Source organism: Nomascus leucogenys, chromosome 1a (assembly GCF_006542625.1).
Source record: "Nomascus leucogenys isolate Asia chromosome 1a, Asia_NLE_v1, whole genome shotgun sequence".
Taxonomy (NCBI): domain Eukaryota; kingdom Metazoa; phylum Chordata; class Mammalia; order Primates; family Hylobatidae; genus Nomascus; species Nomascus leucogenys.
Genome location: NC_044381.1, coordinates 103,102,973 through 103,127,238, shown reverse-complemented (window position 1 = coordinate 103,127,238; position 24,266 = coordinate 103,102,973). Strand labels below are relative to the sequence as shown.

The 24,266-nt window shown below is 40.5% G+C and overlaps 1 protein-coding gene and 1 pseudogene across 3 annotated transcripts; one reads left to right on the top strand and one right to left on the bottom strand.

Moving 5' to 3' along the window:
* Nucleotides 1-5,647: 5,647 nt before the first annotated feature.
* Nucleotides 5,648-15,628, bottom strand: C1AH14orf28 (chromosome 1a C14orf28 homolog). Of its 3 annotated transcripts, XM_030813832.1 has the most exons (6): nt 15,338-15,353; nt 13,801-13,861; nt 11,955-12,479; nt 9,613-9,702; nt 8,377-8,511; nt 5,648-7,541 (listed from the first exon to the last, which is right to left on the bottom strand). In XM_030813832.1, the coding sequence occupies exons 2-6, from the start codon at nt 13,803-13,805 to the stop codon at nt 7,358-7,360; spliced, it is 939 nt and encodes a 312-aa protein (XP_030669692.1). In that variant the 5' UTR covers nt 13,806-13,861; nt 15,338-15,353; the 3' UTR covers nt 5,648-7,357. The 3 variants fall into 3 exon arrangements, with proteins under 3 accessions (XP_030669692.1, XP_030669696.1, XP_003263790.1); XM_030813836.1 differs by lacking the exon at nt 9,613-9,702; XM_003263742.3 differs by lacking the exon at nt 13,801-13,861 and having other exon boundaries at nt 5,663-7,541; nt 15,338-15,628.
* LOC100584374 lies at nt 15,504-23,567 on the top strand (annotated as a pseudogene).
* Nucleotides 23,568-24,266: the final 699 nt, after the last annotated feature.

Genomic DNA, 24,266 nt, shown 5'->3' with positions numbered 1-24,266 from the left:
TGGGTGAAAAAGGACAATCCTAAATTAGGTCTTCTGGCATTTTATAAACTTGCTGAGGATAAAATTCCTAAGCCTTCTCAAAAGGAGAGGTGAAGGAAGAGGGGGAAATTTCAGAAGCCATGAGGGTTGGGAGGAAATAGGTGAAGAAACCCCAGGGGTCAGTTTACAAATAATATTTTAGCGGGAGTGTTGGCAGAGAGCACAGCCAACTTTATCAAACGCATCTTGGTTCAATACTTCCGCCGACTTATGAGTAGGTAGTATCACAGAACAGAAGGAAAATTTGCTCGCATCACCCAAATTATAAAGTAAGTTAATAGCTGGTCATGGTGGCTCACGCCTGTAATCCCAGCACTTTGGGAGGCCAAGGCGGGTGGATCACTTGAGGTCAGGAGTTTGAAACCAGCCTGGCCAACAGTACAATTTTTGTACTAAAAATACAAAAATTAGCCAGGCGTGGTGGCACATGCCTGTAGTCCCAGCTACTCAGGAGGCTGAGGCAGGAGAATGGCTTGAACCCGGGAGGCGGAGGTTGCAGCGAGCCGAGATGGCGCCATTGCACTCCAGCCTGGGCAACAGAGCGAGACTGTCACACACACACAAAGTAGGTGAATACTTTTAAGGCCAAAAAAGTTCAGGTACTGTTTTCTCTCCAGGTTCTTTACATTCTATGCCATGGAGCTCCTACCACCTAGTGTTTTTGAAGAATACTGCAGGAGTTGGGAATCAGTCCTTTTCCTACAGAAGTCCCGCGGACATTTACCAAGTGTTAAAAGAAAGCCCGGTGGGGCGCAAGGGCTCCCGCCTGTATAATCACAGCCCTTTTTAACGCCGAGGCGGGTGGATCAACTAGAAGCTAGGATTTTGAGACCAACCTGGCCAACATGGTGAAACCCCATCTCTACTATAACACAAAAAAATTAGCCAGGCATGGTGGCGAGCCCCTGCACTCCCAGCTACTCGGAAGGCTTGAGCCCGATAATTGTTTGAGCCCGGGAGGCGGAGGTTGCAGTGAGCAGTCAACCGAGATTGCACCATTGCACTCCAGCCGGGGCCATAGAGCCAAAGACTCTGTCTCAACTACTACTACTACCACCACCACCAGTAAAGAAGGCTTATCCGAAGTGACCCTCTCACTTTCCTCTCACATATTCCCTATTATCAGAAAGAGAAAAAATTTGAGATTAATTTGTGTGGATTTCTTTAGCTATGATACATCTTTTAAAAATTTGAAGGGGTTTGAAAATTTTTTATCTTTAAACGTAAGGCTTATAGCATTCTAGTATAAATAATGTCAGTTAGGCTTTGGGGGTAGCGGAAATAGTACTGTGTCCAGAGTTGGTGGGTTCGTAATGTTGCTGGCTTCAGCAGTGAAGCTGCAGACCTTCGTGGTGAGTGTTAGAGCTCATAAAAGCAGCACAGACCCAAACACCGAGCAGCAGGAGGATTACTGCAAACAGCAAAAGAACAAAGCTTCCATAACTGGGAAAAAAACCAGCACCAGCTGCCTGCTTTTATTCCCTTATCTGACCCCACCCACATCCTGCTGATTGGTCTATTTTACAGAGAGCTGATTGGCCCATTTTTGTCAGGGTGCTGATTGGTGCATTTACAAACCTTGAGCTAGACCCAGAGTGCTGATTGGTGCATTTATAATCCTTTAGCTAGACACAAAAGTTCTCCAAGTCCCCACTAGATTAGCTAGACGCAGAGCACTAATTTGTGCGTTTACAAACCTTGAGCTAGACACAGAGTGCTGATTGGTGCATTTTTAATCCTTTAGCTAGACACAGAAATTCTCCAAGTCCTCATTAGATTAGCTAGATACAGAGCACTGATTGGTGCGTTTACAAACTTTGAGCTTACACAGGGTGCTGATTGGTGCGTTTACAAACCTAGAGACAGACACGAAGTGCTGATTGGTGCAGTTGCAAACTTTTAGCTAGACATAAAACTTCTCCAAGTGCCCACCCCACTCAGGAGCCCAGCTGGCTTCCCTAATAGATGCGGTGTTGGGCCGCTGGCGGAGCTGCCCGCCAGTCCCGCGCCCCATGCCCGCACTCCTCAGCCCTTCCGCGGTCCGTGGGACCGGCCATCGTGGAGCAGGCGGCGGCGCCCGTCGGGGAGGCTCCGGCTGCGCGGGAGCCAACGGTGAGGGGGCTCGGGCATGGTGGGCTGCAGGTCCCGAGCCCTGCCCGGCGGGGAGGCGGCTGAGGCCCCGCGAGAATTCGATTGCGGCGCGGGCGGGCGGCAGTGCTGGGAGATACAGTGCACTCTCCGCAACAGCCGGTCCGGGTACTAAGCCCCTTACTGCTCGTGGCCAGCGGCGCGGCCGGCAGCTCCGAGTGCGGACCCGCCGAGCCCAGCGCCCACCCGGAACCGGCGCCGGCCGGTGAGCACCGCGCGCAGCACCGGCTCCCGCCCGCGCCTTTCCCTCCACACCTCCCTGCGAGCAGAGGGAGCCGGCTGCGGTCTCGGCCGGCCCCAGAGAGGGGCCCCTCCAGCGCAGCGGCGGCCTGAAGGGCTCCTTGAGCGCCGCCAGAGTGGACGCCGAGGCTGAGGAGGCGCCGAGAGCGAGCGAGGACTGCTAGCACGTTGTCACCTCTCAGTACGATATAATTGCCTTTGAAATAGTACTCTATAATTGTAGAGGTAGAGGAAGTAGTACTATATAATTGCCTTTGAAATCACAAGCTGAAGAATCTGTAGTCTTTTTCCTTTACAGACCTCCTCCGGGAGTGGTGGGCAGCAACTGTGAAAGGCCTGGTTCAAAAACCTCACAGCGGTTGTTTGCAGAGTTGTCCCTCCTGTGTACTCTCAAAGCCCCAGGTACCTACCCTGCCATAGTATTTCGTTTTATACTGTCATCATTGCTTTGCTCATTTTTCTCCCGCTATAGGCATGTATACTCTTCCAGGGCTGAAAGCATTATCTAATTCAAGTAGCAAATGGTAGATACTCAATAAGTATACATTAAATGAATGCTGCAGAGAAAATATGTGTGGTATAACCTTATTCTAGTTTGCAGCCCCCAAATCAAACCTAGCCTGCTTGGGAAAGGATTTTCCTAGCTGGCGGGCCATTTTCTCCAAGCCTTAACCTGGTCTCTTCTTAACTTGAGCTCAGGTCAGCTCTCCTGTGTTTTTTCTCCTTCCCAATCCCTTTCCACTGCCCTAAAATTCTCATATGTTGGGTATGCGGAGATACTTACTGTATCTGCTTCCCTCCTCTTCAAAAACTCCCTCAGATTTTGTCCACCCTGCCCTTAAAGCTAATTATGTTGAGTGCATTTTAATCTTTCTTTGTTACAACTCTGTGTTAGGTTAACAGGAAAACAGAAAGTCTATTTGGTTCTATCTATTTGGGGACAATTTATTCCATCCTGGTCTTGCTTCCAAACTTCAGCACCCGGGATACTATAATTATGTAGGTAGAGGATTGTAAAGGAATGATATCCTTTGTAAAATGAAAGAATGAGTTATTGAAGGTTTAAGAAGACAAATGTTTTTGAAAGCAAGTGTCCAGGTGAAAAGAAATGCCTGAAGAGGTGGCCACAGCTGTTTTCCTGAGTCTTACTTTTCTCTTGGAGTTTTGTCATGTTAATTATCTCCATCACCACTATGCTGGCCCCTAGGAGTATACATTTCTTCCTTCCAAGCCCTGACTCCTTGGTTCTTGGTTCTCTTCAGTACTGTAGAGCCATGCTAGACTTTCCAAAAAGTCTTTACCAGTGTGAGCCAATCATTGGATTATCTAATCATAATTGTGTAAATTATGGATGGAAGAAATGATGGTGGAGAAGTTATGGATGACCTTTATTTTCTTCTTCAAACTTCTTTTGTATTACTGATTTACATATTATTTTATATTCATATTATGAAATGAGTGTTAATAAAATTCAAAGATAGGCCGGGCACGCTGGCTTACATGCCTCATCCCAGCACTTTGGGAGGCCGAGGCAGGTGGATCACCTGAGGTCAGGAGTTGGAGACCAGCCTGGCCAGCATGGTGAAACCCCGACTCTACTAAAAATACAAAAATTAGCCGGGCGTGGTGGCACATGCCTGTAATCCCAGCTACCCCGGAGACTGAGGCAGGAGCATCATTTGAACCTGGGAGTCAGAGGTTGCAGTGAACCAAGATGGTGCCATTGCACACCAACCTGGGCAACAAGGGCGAAACTCTATCTCAAAAACAAACAAAACTAAATTTTTCATATGCTCAACATGTACAGCTTTTCTTTTCTTTGTTTTTTTTTTTTTTTTTTGAGACAGGTCTTGCTCTGTTATGCAGGCTGCTCCAGTGATCTCTGCTCACTGCAACCTCCAACTGTTAGGCTCAAGCCATCCTCCCACCTCAGCCTCCTGAGTAACTGGCACTACAGGTGACAAGTGAACACCATCACAGCCGACTAATTTTTGTATTTTTAGTAGAGATGGGGTCTCCCTATGTTGCCCAGGGAATTCCTGAGTTCAAGTGATCCTCTCACTTCAGCCTCCCAAAGTGCTGGGATTACAGGCACGAGCCACGTGACCTGCCATGTATAGCTTTTTATGTGTGATAGTAGTCATCTGATTATATAGTTGCCCATACTTTAGGAAAGAAATAGAACATGGGACTCAGTCCAGTAGGCATGGCTGTGGTGGTGAGTTATCCTTTCTCTTCCTCTTTCATTGGATTAGATCTAGCGACGGTTTAAACAAACTCTAATAATTTATAGATTATTATAAACTACTTTGAAGGAATAAGTAAGATTATTTGCAGAAGTTAAAGAAGAAACGGTTTCTTTTGCTGAAGCTAGTTGAGGACTCCTTCTTAAATTTGCTGATTTGTTCTTTATGAGATTGTATAAAAGGTTTTAAAATTATTTTTGCTCTCCCTGTAGGTGTAGGAGTTGTTTGTGGTATTTTGATTAAAAATATATTCTGGGGCTGGGCGCAGTGGCTCATGCCTGTAATCCTAGCACTTTTGGGAGGCCGAGGCGGGTGGATCACCTGAGGTCAGGAGTTTGAGACCAGCCTGGTCAACATAGTGGAACCTCGTCTCTACTCAAAATACAAAAATTAGCCAGGTGTGGTGGCTGTGTGCCTGTAATCTGAGCTACTTGGGAGGCTGAGGTGGGAGAATCACTTGAATCAGGGAGGTGGAGGCTGCAGTGAGCCAAGATGGAACCATTGCACTCCAGCCTGGGTGACAGTAAGACTCCATCTAAACAAAAACAAAAACAAAAAACAAACAAACAAAAAATACAAAAACAAAACAAAAAAATATATATTCTGATTATTACCTCATATCTTTAGCCCCCCACCAGTAGATTATTCTGATTTATCTAAGGATGTTTATAGAACTACAAAGAATTTTCCATACCCTCACCTTCACATTCCGTAGATAATCTATTTTAGTTAATTCTTTTTTATCCTTTTTCTATTCACTGTTTGGTCAGCAGGGGATAATTTCTTATTTCTATCAACTAACTGCTACCATAAAAATAAACTCTCTGTTCTCCTCCTTAAGCCCCACCCTGAGGTCAAGAAAGCATACTGAATTTCCATTACACACTAAATGTATTAGTGATATGAGCTACAGCCTAAGTAATTTTTTAAAATCTGCAAAGTTCATTAGTAAGAGAAAGTCTGGGAGCCTTGCCTGCGAATAAAAGAGGTAGAAAAATTTTTTTTTTATTAGCATGTTCAAGGTAGTCAAGATTTTAACAAACATCTTAATCCTCACAACAACCCTGTGAGGTAGGTAAGTCATTGTTTCATGATAAACTAGTATTCCAAATAAAGTGCATTTCCTGAAAGAATAAATCTGCATTAGGAATAATTTTGTTAATGACACCATTTATGTTTACTGTAATATTTGTGTTATTGTATATTTCAATTCATGCAATCAGGTGTCCCCAGAAAAGCTTACTCTAAATTAAATCCTATTCAGATACACTTGGGAAACTATTTAAATAAATCTTGGGGTGAATTTTTTTTTGTAAAATAAATCAGTTTGATATATAAACAAGAATTTTCATAGTATTTGCTAATGTGAGGCATTCTCAGTAATGTTTCACCCATATTTATCCATTCTTGGGTAAGTTTTCTCAACATGGCACCAAGCACTTTATCAGTTCAGCAGATGGCAGTGATCTGTGCTGTCATGTAGAAGTTTCTAAATATATTGCAACTAATCTCAATCCCAAACCTGAAGTGAACTATTTATTGAAATGTAAACACTAAAATCGTGATAAATTTCAAAAAGTATTTTCCCTTGAGAATATTTTTTTCCCTTAAGTTGCAAAAAGAAGAGTGACCTTAGGGTCTTTATAAAGAAACATAATGTTCTGATAACTATAAAATCCTAATGATTTGTATTGCAAGTCAAAGCCGCATGCTATCAATCACTACTTATAAGGAAGCCAGTAGACATCACTCAAAAATTTAAGTATTCTTTTCTCTGTGTCAATATAAAACTTCACTAGGAAAAGAAGTATTTCCAGGCACGCATTTCCCCTTAAATATATATTTAAAGTGCATTTCTATTGCTAGTCTGACACTAGTAAACATCCAGTTGCCTAATATTGTTTATAGTTGTTTTATCTGCAAAATACATTAGAGCATTTCAAATTACATTTAATTATAAGATAAACATTTAAGATAGTTATATAATTTATTTGTAATAACCTGAATTAAGCTTGGAAGCTTAGCTATACTTAAAATCCACTGGCAGGTTTATAATACTTTAGGAAGTAGTTAAAAGTAATTTGCCATTATAAAGAAATAGTTTAAGCTCTGAAAAATTTCTCAGACATTTTTAAAAATTGCTACAGGGATACTGGGCAAATCGAACTAATAAACTAAGCCATCGATAAATTGTACATTCAAATCCATACTAGATCAAATAGTGCACTTCGGATTATAGTGAGGTAGGGCAAAGAAATACAGTCAGATATATTTTGAATTGTTAAAATTATATAAACTAAAATACTTTTACCTAGGGTTTACTCAAATATCCAAAAAGAAAAATTTAGAATTCAGATGACAAAGTATTTCTTGAATTCAAAGACAGAATTGTAAAAATCTTTGAGGTACATATAAATAAAAAATACAAAGGCTACAAGATATGTTTTATTCCAACATAAAATATGCTCATATAAAAATAACTCAGGAAATATAAAAAAAATTACAAACATTTTTGCATAGATCCTCTATATAAAACATTTACCTGGGGTTAAACACTGAAAATACACTTCTGAAACTAGTATAGTTGAACTATTTTCTTGGATACCAAGTATACACAAAATAAAAGCCCTTCATCTGGGGGAGCATGGGCAGGAGGGAAAACAACTTTTAGCATCAGTCTATATTTATTTCTCTGTTGCTCGAATATAAACCAATGATGACAAGAGGAGAAACTCTGGGGGTTTATTTAACAAAATTAAATTCACATTTCTGAGCCCATCATAGTGCATCCACTGTCCACCAATCTGGAAAGCTGCAGAATAATGATGTTCCTCTTTGTTAAATAATGTGGCACCTTCCAACAAATACCTGCAAATTAAATAATATAGTATGGGAGAAAATTATAATGCTTTGTTTTTAAGATAAACACTCCTTAAATTTATAACGAAGGAATAAAAACATTGACATTGTTTGTATTCTGTTCCCTGAAAAAGATATCTATCTCTATAGATCATGTAATAAAATTGGAAATGTAGAAATTAAGAATTTCTTAAAAACATATTTTAACAGATGAACTTATAATCTGTATGTTTCTTTTAAAAAAGAGTAAACATGTAAGAAAACTTTTACAGGGAAAATGTTAAAAGAACACTTTATTTCCTGATTTGTATGCAGATATTTTTATTTATAGTGACAAGTAACATTTTATGTTTAAATTATGACCACCTGCATACTACTACACACTTCTTTGACTTGAAATACAAATATTAGCCAGTATGTGTCAGGCACAAAATACTGTGCTATTATACTATCCAGTATTATGTGTCAGGCATGATCTGAAACACTTAGTATGTGCTTATTAAATCTTCACAATAATTGCACTAGGTTGATACCATCATCTCTGTTTTATAGATGAGAAAACTGACATGTAAACTGGTTAAGTTGTTGGCCAAGGTTAACTTATAAAAGATGGGGCTAGGATTTGAACCCCATTCTGTCTACTCTGTAGTCCACATACCGACCCACTGTGTGCACTGCTAGTAACTGACTCTCTAATAAATTCTCATTCTATTCAGAATACATAAATTTAGAGACAGATATGATTGTTTTCAACAATATCTCTTAAGGGCTAGTCAAAATCATAATACAACTGGATAAATTTTTTTTATTAGTTTTATAAAGAAACAACAACAAAAACACCTACTTGTGATCAGACAAATCCAAGTAATAGGGTACATATGCCAGATCTTCAGATTTCCAATGTTGCATATTTAAGACAACAAAAGGGGGTGCCCCATGGCAGAAAACTCGTTGGGAAAATTCTCTTAAGCCACCACACCTAAAATAGAAAACAGGCATGAACATTATTACACTTGGGACAAAGCTGGCTTTCAACACTTCACAGTTGTCTTTATGACTTTAATTTTCTTATAATTATCTATTATAGGTGTAGGTAATGGTTAATACCTATAGGTATAGGGTAATTACTACCTTATATCACCTAATACTTCCAGAAGTTTATAAGCTGTGTTCCTTACACTAGAAATGATATGTTTAAAACTCCAGGAAATGCTAGCTATTTCTATATAAGCCTATGAAAGCACAACTCTGCGGAACTGATACAAACGATTTTGTATTTCACTCTATATGCTGGTTTCAAATAATGGCAGAGAGGGGAAAAATATGACTCTAATTGCTTCCTTTTGCCATTAGACTCGACTATAAGCATGAACAAATTCTGTTTCTTCATATTATGAGGTATTAAGTATATGGATCAGAATATAACAAATTGAATTATACAGTAAAATCTTGATTAACCGGAATGCTCAGGGTACAGTATTCTGGTTGACAAACATTATTAACTAAACCAAATTAACCAGAAAACCATCTGTTTCAGTATTTGTTGCTACAATATATTCATTCACTTTCTGGACTTAATAGGTACAATTAACAGAACATATTTTTACCTTTCCTTTTGTAATTAATCAGCAATAAAATCATCCTTCCAAATATTAATTCTCATTACACAATAATGTAGTCACAGAAAATTTTAAGAGATTGGGATGAATATGTTCTGCTTCTCTCAACTTTTACTAGGTTAAGTTTTTTAGTTGTCATTTACCTCTTTCTCCTAAATGGAGAGTGCAGAAAAAAATCCAGATAATTGAGGGTCCCGATTGGCTGGATTCCGGTTAACCAAGGTTTTATTGTACCTACTCAGCAGTGGGGGACAAAAAAGAAAAGGTATTTGCTTTGTATTCATCAATCAGCTGTAGTACCATATTCTATGTAGTGATACACTGCATAACAAAAACACTGTAAAATGTCATAGTAAACTAGGTTTGTTAATAAGATTCATAAAGTACTTCAAGGAGCACATCTGCCCAGGTTTCCTTATAAACACATACGTAGTCATTTTAAATGTCTATCGTATACTCACCCATACTCTTCACACAGTTCAATCTTGGAACAGAATAACTCATTCACAGCCAGTCTCAGCAAGTTTCCATGTGGAATTTCTTGGGGAGGACTACAATAATTATTAAATGCATGTAAGAACTGCTTCAACATTTTATATCTTAATATATTATAACAAGTTTTACAGCTCAGTCCTTTATTAGCAAAACCAATTATACCAAATATAACCTCTATTACACATTTGGAATTTCTTGCAGATAGTGTAGAAACCAGTTGAACTCGAACACTAATTATGAAATTTTCAAAGAAATATATTTTTGTATAAACAATCCTGATATATCCAGTTGCTGCTACGTTAATCTAAAACATTTGTGAGAAGATTCAAAAGAGGCAATGTGGTCTCGTGGGAAGGAACTAGGACCCAGAATCAGAGGAGCAGCTGATTAGTTACCTGATTAAATGTAAGTAATAATCATTCTTGGCCTCAAGTACCTGATCTGTTAAAAAAAATTTTTTTCTACATTACTTCAGAGGTTGCTTTAAATATAGGATTTTTTAAAAAGTACGCAAAAACTTAAAAGCTATAGAGTATGATGAAAAATATTTTATTAAATAGTATAAAATATATAGAATTATAAATATTTCATTATAGTTTCAAAATATTTACAGATGAAAAGAAACTAGTTTTTAAAAAGCAAGATATTAGGCTGGGTGTGGTGGCTCACGCCTTTAATCCCAGCATTTTGGGAAGCTGAGGTGGGTGAATCAGGAGTTTTGAGACCAACTTGGGCAACACAGCAAGATCCCATCTCTACAAAAAAAATACAAAAATTAGCCGGGTATGGTGGTACATGCCCCTGGTGCCAGCTACTTGGGGGTGCGGAGACGGGGGGGTCTCTTTAACCCAGGAAGTCAATGTTGCAGTGAGCTGTGATCACACCATTATACTTCAGACTGGGAGATGGAGTGAGACCCTGTCTCAAAAAATTTAAAAAAAAAAACATTAGCTGGGCATGGTGGCATATACCTGTAGTCCCAGCTACTGGAGTGGCTGAAGTGGTAAGGCATGAGGCAGGAGGACCACTTGAGCCCGGGAGTTGAAGGCTGCAGTGAGCTATGATCACTGTAACACTTCTGAGTTGTCTTTATGACTTGAAAATTATTTCCATTGATATTTCAAATTAGCAATGCAGGAAAATAGACAAAATGTATTTCAGAGAAATGTAAGTTTAACAAATTAGGGTATGTGATGTACATTTCCAAATGGGAACAATCTATCAGGCTGTTCTTCTGGACCATAGGGCCAAATACCTTTCTGCCAACAATGCATTCGGGTCTGTTTTTCTTCCACTTGCAATTATCCCCTTTCCAGCTCATGTCCCTTGGAGGCTTTCATGTTTCCCAGCACTCCACTAGGGCTTGCCAGTTTGGAGTCTGACCCTATCATTTACCAGGTGGGAGATCTGCCTTTTCTCTGAAAGCCAAAAACACTCATCTGGCTCCTCCCACCTTTCCTAGTCAAAATAAAAGCTGCTTACATCCACATCCACATGTGAGACGCCAAGTTCTGGGTTTCTGTCTATAATTATGTCTTGGCCATAATATGAAAGAATACTTTTAATTTTCTTGTTCATGTGGAACTAGCCCTCCTGACAGAGACCTATTCAAAGGGTGAAACATTCCAAAACAGTATTAAGCGCTCGTAAAGAGGTTACATTTGTGACACTAAGAATCATCTATAGTCATATTAGTAAATTTAAGTAAGAGTAATACATTTTTCATACTGAGTAATTCATTACTTTGCTACTGACAAGGTTATCAGCTGGTTTTGTAAAGTAATTATAAGATGTTTGGATGTAATAGGCTGTAACACTGTTTTCAGGTCCCCACCTGCAGAAGAATCTTGCGTTTGTGTGACTGCTTCATGCCTAAGTAATTATAAAGGCTCTGTACTTTAACAAGTACTTTGGCAATACTGTCATTTGTCACCCAATGGGGACACATTCTGAGAAATGTATCCTTAGATGATTTCATAGTGTGTAAACATCCTAGAATGTGCTTACACAAAACTAGATGGTATAACCTTTTATACACCTAGGCTATACAGTAAAGCCTATTGCTCCTAGGCTACAAATCCATACAGCATGTTACTGTACTTAATACTGTAGGCAATTTTAACAAAATGGTAAGTCTTTGTGTACCTAAACATAGGAAGGCATACTAAATATACAGTATCCTACAAACCAGCATGGCATATGTGGTCCTTTGTTGACCCAAATGTCATTATGGGGTACACGACGACATATTTAAAGCAACGTTCATTAAAAAAAGTAAAAGTGACAAACTTACTTTAGACCGACTTACTTTATATTAATTGTGCGCTGCTGATCCTCCTGCACTCGAGTTGGGCATCGCCAGTTGGAACAGTAACTCTCTTGAATGGTAGACATGAGATTTTCAAGATTTTTTGTAAAATTATCATGCTCATTCCCAAACAAATCAATTATTAATGAAGCTTTATGGACTTCAGATTTGTATTGCTGTTTTTCCATCTTGTCCCAAATCCAAAGTAGCTTCACAGTTGTAAAACTGTAGGTGTCCATTAAATAAAGAAAACAGTCTACAAACTCTCTACCAAAATGAAGAGAGAGTTCCCTAGGGAAATTTTCATTTTCATTAAGAATGACATATAATAACATCAAGAATCCATCTATGGTGCAGGTATTTTTCAGTCTTATTTCAACATAGAGTGGTGTACAGGATACTGCTTTGCGGCCAGCTTTGATAGTAAAAACACCCCCCCAAGGAAGAACAGGCCTCCAAAATGATCGATCTTGGTTATAGTTATTTTTAATTGATGCTTTGATCTCCTCAAACAGTGTCTTCATCCTACATTTTAAAAGTTTAAAACAGAACACATAAACTTGTAACTTTGTATATTAAATGCATAATATATTTAGACGAAAATAAATCCATCTAAACACTCAAATCAAATGTGGTTATTAGGCCTGCCAACATAGCAAAAACATTTAAATAAGCCACTTTTTGGGCACTATGCATGCTCTCTGGAAAGACCATTTAAGAAGCTGCAGTCTTTTTTTGAGGTACAGATGGCCCTTTGATAGGCTTTATATTAATTACATTGCAGATTTTATCTGTGACAGAGGGAAACCCTGTAATAAAAAAAATCCTGAGGCTGGGCACGGTGGCTCACACCTGTAATCCCAGCACTTTGGGAGGCTGAGGTGGGTGGATCACTTGAGGTCGGGTGTTTGAGACCAGCTTGACCAACATGGAGAAACCCTCTCTCTATTAAAAATACAAAATTAGCTGGGCATGGTGGGGCATGCCTGTAATCGCAGCTACTCGGGAGGCTGAGGCAGGAGAATTGCTTGAACCTGGGAGGTGGAGGTTGCAGTGAGCCAAGATCGTGCCATCTCATTCCAGCCTGGGCAAGAAGAGTGAAACTCCATCTCAAAAAAAAAAAAAAATCCTAAATGAAAATAAAGCTATTAAAAACATAAACTAACTTTGGTTAGGCATATTCCTAATGTAAACCATCTCCTCTTTCCAAAATACAGGCTGTGCTTGCTTCATTTTCTGTTAATATGGGTGGTTCCACTTAAGAAACTAATATAATGGGATCCTTAATTGGGGGTACAGAATAATAGCCATTACATAATCTTTATATTAACTATATTACATATTTTATCTGTTGTATAGAAAAACTATGTAAAAAAAAAAACTCCTGTTGCTAATATAGACAGACTAATTCTGACATTTAGCTTTGAAAGACAGCATGAGGAGTAATCATGAAATCAATCTTAAGTGAATAGTAGCATAGCTAATACTGCTAATCACTTTGGGACTTTATTTGCAACTCAGAATTGTGCTATTGTGCAATTTAGATATACTATAATTTTTACAGAGGCTATACTATGAAGATCTGATTCAGAACTTGATAAATATCCTGATTATTCCCTATGCATGTTTTCAGAATGAAGCAAAGCATCCTCCCTTTTCAAACTGGCACTCTTCCCCAATCTTGAGGACCACTAGGCACTTTGTTTTTAAAGCCACAGTAAGTATTTTAATAAATATGTTGTGTTATATGTATGTTATATAGCGCACATATTTTTGAAAGAATGAGTTCTTTTTACAATCGTATTGAAAAAACTTCACTTTACTTGGGACAAGCAAATAAACTAACATCATATTGTTTTCCAAAGTTACTTTTATGGAGAAGTATTGTTATGAAAAAAGGGAGGCATCTGAGGAGTGGAAACAGAGAAATGAGTGACCGAGATCAGTGTCTTATTTTGACCATCTTTTCCAAGTGCTGCATCCTCCCAAACACAACATGAACTCAACACTTAATAAAGCTGCAGTCCTACGTGTTTTATTTGTGTAAGAAACTAAGTCCAAAACATTGTGCAAAAGGAGTAAAAATTCACTCCTGCAATATATTAAACACACATGAACACAGTGTTTTCAGTTTGAAGCAAGATACTGTGGACTCTAAAATATCCAGTAACTATATTTAGTATGAAGAGTGGATGTTTACATCTAGTTGGCCAACACATTGATTCTCGTCATCCACTTAGGAAGAAGAGGGTGTGGCAAATCTGTAGCCTAAGAAAACACTAACTCAGTTTCTTCTTAATAGAAACTGACACGTTTTGTTTACAAAGATTTTAAAAAACAGGCATTGAAATACTTTAAAAACGAAAATAACTTCATGGTTTGATTTATTTCCGTTGAATTTTAAAGAACTTTGTAGCAAGGTTTAAGATTGCTTAAAGAGCCTGAGTTCAGATTCCTAAAATAGTGCATTGGAAAGTGAAGCATAAATCTCTAGGATATTTTCTTCAAATTATCTTGAGACATGACCAAATGAAGTGTAACTACCTCTGTAAAGCAGTAGTTTAAACTCTAAGAGAATTAAACTATAATGACATATATGGCATGAAACTTTAGTCTTTCTCTGGGAAAAACGGGAGGGGGGAAGGTTTGGAAGAACTAGAGGATACTAGTTTCATCATGAATTTGGTGATTTGTTCCAAAGTAAATTGCAATAAAAATGGGGGGTGGGGAGAAATGATGGAAAGATAGCTGTGAAGAGCTTTACTTAAAATTGTCTTAGCTGTTTAGCTAGGAACTGTAATTGGAAGGACTGGAGGATGTATTCCGCTGGCTTTATTCTCCAGGCTCAACAGGCCCTCCAATTTGAATAAACCTGGAAAACTCTCCTGATCTCTATTTCTTTGACAAAACATCTTTCTTTCGTGGTGACTTCCAAGAGAGGAAATTGGTACCCCAAGCTAGCCGTGAGGACCCCACCACCTGCCCAAGGCATTGAACGCCAGACTCCCTAAGGACTCAGGAGTTCTAAAAGTCCCCTCTCAAATCAGCGCCTGAAATACGCCTAACAGCCACGCGCTACCGCTCCCAGCAGCGCAGGGCTTCGGGACAGGGACAAGGCGGACGCGAGGCTTGCGCCCCCGGGGAGCCCCCACGCTCCGGCCACGCCCACCCTGGCCCGGAGCAGCCGCGCCCGGGAGGCCTGGCACCGAGGCGGGCGGGTCCCCGAGAAACGGGCCCGCGAGTTGGCTGGGCGCCCCCGCCTCTGTCCGGGCAGTGCCCCACCGAGTGTCCGGGACTGCGGGCAAATAGGCTGGAGGTCCGGGCCGTGGAAGGCGTTCCCACACCGGCCAGTCTCCGTCCACCAGGAAGCAAACTCCTCGTACCTCCCCGGGGACCGAAAACCGCCGGTGCCGCCGCACCCGTCGCCGCCGCCGCCTGCTCATGGAGAGCCCGGGCTGCCGCCGCCGCCGCCGCCGCCGCCTCATCTATGAGTACCGCCGGCTGTCTCGGCCTCCCCCGGCGTGAGTTCTGGGCTCTGGCACGGCCTCCATGGCACCCGCCGCGGCGGGAGCCACAGCAGCTCCAGCGCCCAGGCCCGATCTCACTGGACCCACGGAGCCAGGACAGCGGGACACGTCGCTTCTTATTACGGAGGAAGATTCGGCACGACCTCCGCCCCCCTCCCCCCAACCCCCCCCCCCCCGTTTTCAGCCGCCTGACAGCGCAGCTGCGCAGGCGCGAAGACGCCCCAGCCTAAAGTGCGTATGTCGGACGTGTATACAGCATCCAGATTCGCCCAATGGGAAGCAGGATCAGGTGTGGGGGGCGGGACCTCGCAGAGAGGGGCGGGGTTCCAGTGTTAGAAGGTGGGCGGTGAAGCCGGAAGTGGGCAGGGTTTGCACGGAGGCGGAGCTTTATTGGCAAACCTGATTGGCTTTTTGAGGTTTGTACCGTTTTAGGACTTGATTTTAGTTTCCTTCTGGGTGTTGTTTTCTCAAATTCTTAACCTAGAACGAAAGCTTTGTTTTCTCAGTGAATTACAGTTTTTTAAACTTTTAAGTATTAGCAAACAGTTGAATTGATCTGTTAAATGCCAGCTTTAGTGTTCAAGTTAATTATTGGCCAATATACTATGATTTACAGTGGAAGTAAACCTCATTTTGAAAAATTAGATTGTTTTAATTCCATTGTAAAGTTGAAAAAATTGGGTTTTGGAGATAAGAAGTTCCCACACAGCAAGTGACAGAGCTGGAAATTAAAGTTACGACAACTTAATGCTATTTTGTGGGCTCAACTACTATTTCTGTTTATTAGGGCTGAGTTTTTGTATCTCCCATAAAGAAGCAAGGCGCTATATGGCTCTGCATCTGGAGAACACAGGCTACCCTGCAAAAACTACCTCCACTTGCAAGTAGGCATGGAGATCTGGTTGAGATTTTCCCCATCCAGCCTTTCAAGAAATAATGAGGGTCTGGAAAGTTAGCTCTAACATTCAGAACACGTGAGGGCTAATGAGAGCGCTCAAGGCCATCCTAGTAAATCAGTGTGGTTCTCAGTCACAGGCTGAGCCTGGGAGAGGCTGGATGCCTTCTTGACCGGTGTGATGGTCGGCCAAAGCTATGGAGGGGAAATTCCTCATGGATCTCTCTAAAAAAGTCTAGAAATGGAAGAGAGACTTCCATTTCTTGAATTTTGGCTCTGCCCGAAAAAGAATAATTAATAGCTCTGGCAAAGCCTGCTCTTTTTAGTTTCCTGTTTTTTCTTATTTCTTATGGTATTTTGTAGGTGAGGAAACTGAGGCTTTTAGAGATTAAACAAACTAGTGTGTTGGAAAACTTGCAAACAGTTCACTCTCAATGTTAATCCCATTCTACAGGTAGAAAAGCCCTTTAAAAATGTTTGTAAATGTGGATTATGTGTTTAATTATAAATCCGTCACAAGACATGGAGTTCATTTTATACTGATTAGGTCATTCTCTTCCTGAAAACAGCCATAATATGGTGGATGACACCATTTCTGGAGAATAGTATTGAGATTGCTCATTAAACTCTGCCGAGTCTCAGCTAGCTGGAGGAAGCCTGGATTCCTTGAATACTTGGATAACTCACAGACATCACTGAGGCCTCTGCCTGAAATTTCCATTCTGCATCTTTTCCACTGTCTTCAAAATCTGACATCTGAATTGTAGGGTTTTTTTTTAGATATCTTCACTGAAGAATAATTGGCAGAGAATATATAGAGCATAATTAAAGTGTATAATTTTATCAGTTTTGACATATGTATACCCCCTTAAACCATCACTGTGATCAAATGAGTATGCCCATCACCCTTAAGTTTCTGCTTACCTACCGCCCCCCAACTCTGCCTTTTTTTTTGGCAGAATCCTGATCTGTTACCCAGGCTGGAGTGCAGTGATATGATCTCGGCTCATTGCAACCTCCGCCTCCCGGGATCAAGAGATTCTGGTATCTCAGCCTTCCGAGTAGCTAGGATTATAGACGTGCACCACCATGCCTGGCTGATTTTTGTATTTTTAGTAGAGGCAGAGTTTCACCATGTTGGCCAGGCTGGTCTCAAACTCCAGGCCTCAGGTGATCTGCCCACCTCGGCCTCCCAAAGTGCTGAGATTACAGGTGTGAGCCACCGCACCTGGCCCTCATTCTCTTAACAGTGTATTTTGAAGAGAAGTTTTAACTTTTAATAAAGTTTAATTTATTATTTTATGGATTATATTTTTAGTGTTGTTTCTAAGAAATTTTTGCCTACCCCAAGCTCACAAAGAAATTTTCCTATGTTTTCTTATAAAAGTTTTACATGTTCAAGCTCTACATTTAGATCTATGATGCACTGTAGTTAACTTTCTTATATAGTTTGAGGCATGTATCCAAGTTCATATTTGATGTATAGATACCCAATCATCGCAGCAATTTTTTTTTGAAAAGCCTGTACTTTTTCCACTGGGTTGCTTTTGTGCTTTTGTCAAAAATTAGTTGCACAGCCCGGGCATGGTGGCTCACGCCTGTAATCCCAGCAGTTTGGGAGGCCGAGGCAGGTGGATCACAAGGTCAGGAAATCGAGACCATCCTGGCTAACATGGTGAAACCCCGTCTCTACTAAAAATATAAAAAATTAGCCAGGCATTGGTGGCGGGCGCCTGTAGTCCCAGCTGCTTGGGAGGCTGAGGCAGGAGAGTGCGTGAACCCGAGAGGCGGAGCTTGCAGTGAGCCGAGATCGCACCACTGCACTCCAGCCTGGGCGACAGAGTGAGTCTCCATCTAAACAAAAAAACAAAAACAAAAAAATTAGTTGCCCAATACCATTTTATAAACACTTTATTATCAATCATCAACGATATGTCACACCGTATGCTAGCACTGGAGATATGTATCAGTAAGTGTTCTTTGGTTGCAAAGACTGGGGATCAATATTGTTAACTTAAATAGGAAATTTTGGGGTTTCTTTTTGTTTTTTGCGTTTTTTTGAGATGGAGTCTCGCTCTTTCGCCCAGGCCGGACTGCAGTGGTGCTGTCTCGGCTCACTGCAAGTTCTGCCTCCCGGGTTCACGCCATTCTCCTGCCTCAGCCTCCCGAGTTGCTGGGATTACAGGCACCTGCCACTGTATCCAGCTAATTTTTGTATTTTTAGTAGAGATGGGGTTTCATCATGTTGGCCAGGCTAGTCTTGAACTCCTGAGCTCAGGTGATTCACCTGCCTCAGCCTCCCAAAGTGCTGAGATTACAGGTGTGAGCCACTGCTCCCGGCCTTCTACTAGTCTCAATAAGTCCTCTTTAGAATTCAAATTATAATGCTAAATTACATTATTAGTAAATTATTTTTAATCTCATTTTTCCAAAAGCTGAATTTTTGCTTTGAATCTATAAACTTTGTTGGTAGATGTTTAAAAAGGTCCAGAGTCCACCACAACAGATAATCCAGTGATTATCCTGCGATGTGAAAATATCTGAAAAGATGAGAGGAAGACACTGATATCTGAACTTAAAGTTACAGAGCCTGTTTGGAGAGGCTATGTTGCAGACACAACCAGCCCATAATTACCCCTCAATGAGAGGCCTCAAGAAAGAAATATCCTGATATCACTTTTCTCCTCCCTCTGACATAGTGATGTGTTGTCATTATTTCTATTATTGTATACTGTTTGAAAGTGACACATTTTCTATCGCCCTTGCTTCATTGATTGACAGTTCTGACAGTTTCCATGCTGGTTGACAAAACAAGTGATTCTGCAGTTGCATGAAGTTACATCTATTTTACTCCTGTCATTTGTGCTGTGCTTGCTGTACATTTTTACTGCCATATGGGAATTTAAGAAATAATTTTAAAGTGTTGATTACTATTATTAATTTATTTTTTGAAACAGAGTCTCACTCTGTTGCCTACCACAGTGCAGCCTCATCCTCCCAGGCGCAAGGGCTCCTCCCATCTCAGCCTTCCAAGTAGCTGAGACTACAGGTGTATGCTACCATGCCCGGCTAATTTTTTTTGGATATTTTTTGTAGAGAAGGGGATTCACTCCATTGCCCGGGCTGGTGTTGAACTCCTGGACTCAAGCGATCTGCCCAGCTCGGCCTCCCAAAGTGTTGGGACTACAGGGATGAGCCACTGCGCCAGGCCAAATGAAAAAATAATTCATACTATCTTTGTTACCAGTCTTAAAATTTAACATATACCCCATTTAATTTTATTTTTTGAAACCTGTCCTTTAAAAAATTGGTTTAAAGTCTTATTTTTCTGTTGGGTCTCCTGTTCTTGGTAAAGTGGTCGTTAGATCAAGTTTGATGTACACAAATACCATTTATCTGTCTATGCCAGTATATTTGCTGAGCTCCCATCATGAACTTTGAGTCCCTGAGGATCTTGAAGTTAAGAAGGTTCCTGCTCTAGAAAATATGTAAGCTGTATAAACAACAATAACAACGAGGAAGGGCATGAAAATCTAATTTCTGTGACTCAATTCAACTCAGTAGATCTCATAGCCTTATTATCTGGGGGAGAATCAGAACACATAGGCCCTAAATTTAGTCATAAACTGTAGTCTAGATATATTTTCCAGAAGAAAGTGGTAGTCGTGCGGACTCAGCCCCAGAAGCAGCTGTCACTTGCCATTATATCAGACTCTGTTGCATTAAGCTTTCCAAAAATAGAATTCACATCTTCAAATTCCCGTATTCCTTCGGGTATCCCCAACAGACTTTTTCCCCAGTGGACAAACATTATGTTCTTACTTTCGACAATCATTTCAACTATGATACAGGAATTTGATTCTAAAAATTCAGGGACAGGATCAGCTCTTTCCAGCCCCTTCTAGCTCTAAATCTTAGGAAACAGTGTGTGCCACTTTCTCCGAATGTGAAGCCATATGGGCTGGGTCCTTTTTCTCCCTCAGATCACAGAAAGTAAAGTGAGCAAATAAGGGAAAAATCAGATTTTAGTTCACTAAAAGTGTTCTTTTTATTTGCCTACATGTTTAGTATTTCTGGTGCTCTTTATTCTTTTGCATATATCTAAGTTTCCCTCTGCTATCACTTCACTTCAGTTTGAAGAAACTTGCTTTAACATTTTCTGTAGTGCAGCCTGCTAGGATGGTTTTAAAAAATGGCTACACACTCTTTTACATTGTTTCCATTGAGACATTGGGTCTTTGTTCTTTCTTCTTGAATCTGGATAGACTAGTAGACTTTGACCTACAGAGTACAGCAAAAATGAAACTCTGTGGCTTCTGAGGCTAGGTCGTAAAAGAACATGCAATTTCTGCCTTATTCACTTGAATACTTGCTCTTAGAGCCCTGAGCCATGATGTGAGAGGACCCCTATCCTGGAGAGGCTATATTCTGGTCAGTGGAGCCAGCTGAGCCCAGCCTTCCAGTCATTCCTGCCACAATGCCAGATATATGAGTGAAGGTCTCCAGATCCTCCAGACTTCCCATTCACCAGATAAATACCACTGATGACCTCCCTTGATACTAAAAGGAGTAAAAAGATCACCCAGCTGAAACCTGCCCAAATCTCTCATTCTCTTAATCAGGAGCTATAATAAAATCATTATTGTTCTAAGCAACTATTTTTTAAGCCCATTTATACATCATTAGATAAGTAGAACAGAATTTGGGGTGCCATTGTAATAAAAACGTAAAACGTGGGCATTGCCTTTCGGACAAGATGTAAGGAAGAACTTGAAAGAGCTTTGAGGAGACTGTTAGAATCCTGACAGGCATTGAGGAGGATGTCAATGAGGGATTCAAGGAAAGTAAGGACAATGTTATCGGCAGCTAGAGGAAAGGAGCCCCTTGTCATGTTATGGTAGATGGTTTAGCAAATGTGATAACGTAGCAAATAGAAAATGTATTTAATGAACTGCTGTATCTGGCTTAGAGTCCCAGAAAGAACTTTGAAAGTATCAACTGTTTTTTGTTTGTTTTTGAACTAGGTATCGTAACATCTGGCTAGACAAATCTACACTAAATAAATTATTCAATTTTCAAACAGAATTTAGAAGAATTATGTAGGAACTAGATCTGAAAATGAAACTATTTCTTGTTGTTATTTTCTCCCAGCAGAAGATGCTCAAAGTAAGATAGAGCTGCAGGGCAAAGATCAAATCCTAAGGTCTTATTAGAAAAACATGAGTTCAAGGTAGACCTAAGTCCAAGGATGTGATTGTAAGCCTTTTGTTAAGAGTTCAGAAACAGATAAAAGACCTTGTAAGATTCTGTTAACTTAAATTCGTGAGATGTACAAAGTTAGAAAAGAGAGTTTTATTTCTTTATTTCTTATAAAGGGTTGCAGTTTGCAGGCTGGCCATCCTGACAGGCCAGGAAGCACAGCCTCCAGCAGAGACAGAAAGCAAGCACTTAGAGGGAGGGAAGGGTGGAACAGGGATTCATGCCAAATGGGTAAACTAAGTATACATAATCAACACATTATAGGAGGAGCTATGGATATTCACAAAGCGAGGCATGCAAGCATAGTAAGCAAACATGCATGTTACATGCGTCCCATGTTCACTTTAGGGTGGAGACTTAACATTTAAATGCATTATAGAGTTGGGCCTCATATGTCAAAGGTGAAGGCACTCAGTACAGCCTTTGTAAACCAGCCAGAACCAGTCTATGGTCAGCGGTCTCTTATCAGGAGAAAGTTACTAAAGTCAGCCTCTTGTCCAATCAAAGCTACAGTTGTGGCTTGAAGAACAGAGATGTCAGTCAGAGTCTGGTGGTTGATGAGCTGCAGTTGTTTTAGTATTGCTTACCTCAAGGCCAGTGCTTAATTGGCTGCTAGAGAAAAAGAAAAATCTCTGGCAGTTAAAACATACTTTAGTCTTTAAGTGTAGGGGTGCATGACTTAACCCTCGTCTGGCGTGGCCTTAGGTCTTGTTTATAATTTGGTATCTTATTGCCACAAAGTTCAAAGTCCATTCCATTAGTCTTATGATCTCTTATTTTATCAATTCTTAAGGGGTTAAAATACAGACTCTTAAACATCAATGTTTCTAAGAATCTTAAGGGCATTGCCCCACAGCAGCCTTACAGGAAGCCTGAGGTAGAAAAGGGCTTATCTAAAAGATATTTATGGATGTGGCTTTTATCTAACAAAATCGCTTATAAGTTGATATACAAAAAAAATCCACAAAATTTTACAAGTAATTACATCAGTTCACATAATAAAAAAAAAAACCACCAGAGACTATACAAAGTGAAAAAAGACTTCAGGACTATCAAACTTCTATGAGCAGGCAGCAGGCTGAGGAGTCTACTTATCTGCAACAACGGAACAGTTCTTGCACAAAAGAATGTCTGAGAGGGCAAAACCAAGATCCCAAAGGGAAGAGCCAAAAATCATAGAAAATCATTCTCAGAAAGCAGGATAAGGCCTAACTGCACAGTAGTAACATATGCCCAGCTAGGTTTTAGAATTTCAGTGGATCGGTGATTTCCTATTTTCCTCCTTTATTGAATGGAAATATTTATTGCAGTTATTCTATTCCTGTCCCACCATTGTATGTTGGCCATGTATGGGATAGTAACTTCTCTCACTAGTTCACAGGTTTTCAGATCAAGAGTATCTGAACAGTATGGACGGAGCCTCATCCATACCTGGACTTGATTTGTTTGTCTCACCCACTAGAGTGTGCTTATTTGCAAACATCCACCTGGGACAAAAAGCACTACAAAGCCTAGTCCAGTACTGCTTATCAGCTGATTCCCAATGTTCAGCAACTGAAGATGAACAAAGGAATTTTGCCCAAATTCTTGAAGTCGATGAAGTTCTACTGTTTGAAAGAGCTACATTCTTGGTTGTTTCCCATTACCAGTGCAAAGAGCATCATGAGGGCCACAGATTTGAGAAGATCAGCAACATCATTAAGCAGTTCAGCTGAGCTGCAATAAATTGGTCCCTTCTTTCTGGAGTATGGAAGTTATGAATTCTAACTTCACCGCATTCATTGACATCTTCACATCAAACATCTAGGTGACAGTTGTTATGTCAGATCCATAGATGCCTTCTGTAGCTACTCTGATCAACAGTCGAAAAACCAGGAAACACTGAAAATCTGGAGGGTAGATGGCCCCAAGCACAGTCTCTTTATGCGTTGAATATTGCCAAATGCTCTTTCTGAAAATGCTGAATTGCCTTTTCTGGGGAGCATATGTGCTTTTAAATATTCATAATATTGTGTGCTTAAAAGTGGACTTTGAGGGCAGGCGCAGTGGCTCACGACTGTAATCCCAGCACTTTGGGAGGCCGAGGCGGGCAGATCACAAGGTCAGGAGATCGAGACTATTCTGGCTAACACGGTGAAACCCCGTCTCTACTAAAAAGACAAAAAAATTAGCCGGGCGCGGTGGTGGGCGCCTGTAGTCCCAGCTACTCGGGAGGCTGAGGCAGGAGAATGGCGTGAACCCGGGAGGCGGAGCTTGCAGTGAGCCGAGATCGAGCCACTGCACTCCAGCCTGGGCAAGACAGCGAGACTCCGTCTCAAAAAAAAAAAAAAATCAACAAATGTTATAAAAGTATTTTTTAAAACATATAACTGATTTTTCTATTGGGGGGAAACAGCTTAATGGTGGAATGTACAAAAACCTACCTGTTGCCTTTGTAAGACTCTAGACAGAGAGATCCAGGCCTGCAATTCAGGTAAGAGAAAGCCATTTTAGAATTTGGAGTTTGTCTTCTTGTAGATAGAATAGTGTTATGAACTGAATTTTTGTGTCCCCTCCACCTCCATTCATATGTTGAAATCCTCAATATGATGGTACTAGGAGGTGGAGTCTTCTTCGGGAGGCTATTAGTTC

Excerpts from the sequence above, each read along its gene's own strand:
- C1AH14orf28 (XM_030813832.1), bottom strand. Across the intron at positions 9,703-11,954 it reads CAGCGCACAATTAATATAAA|TCCTCCCCAAGAAATTCCAC; the intron begins GTAAGTCGGTCT and ends TAATTATTGTAG. Across the intron at positions 8,512-9,612 it reads GAACTGTGTGAAGAGTATGG|GTGTGGTGGCTTAAGAGAAT; the intron begins GTGAGTATACGA and ends TTTCTATTTTAG.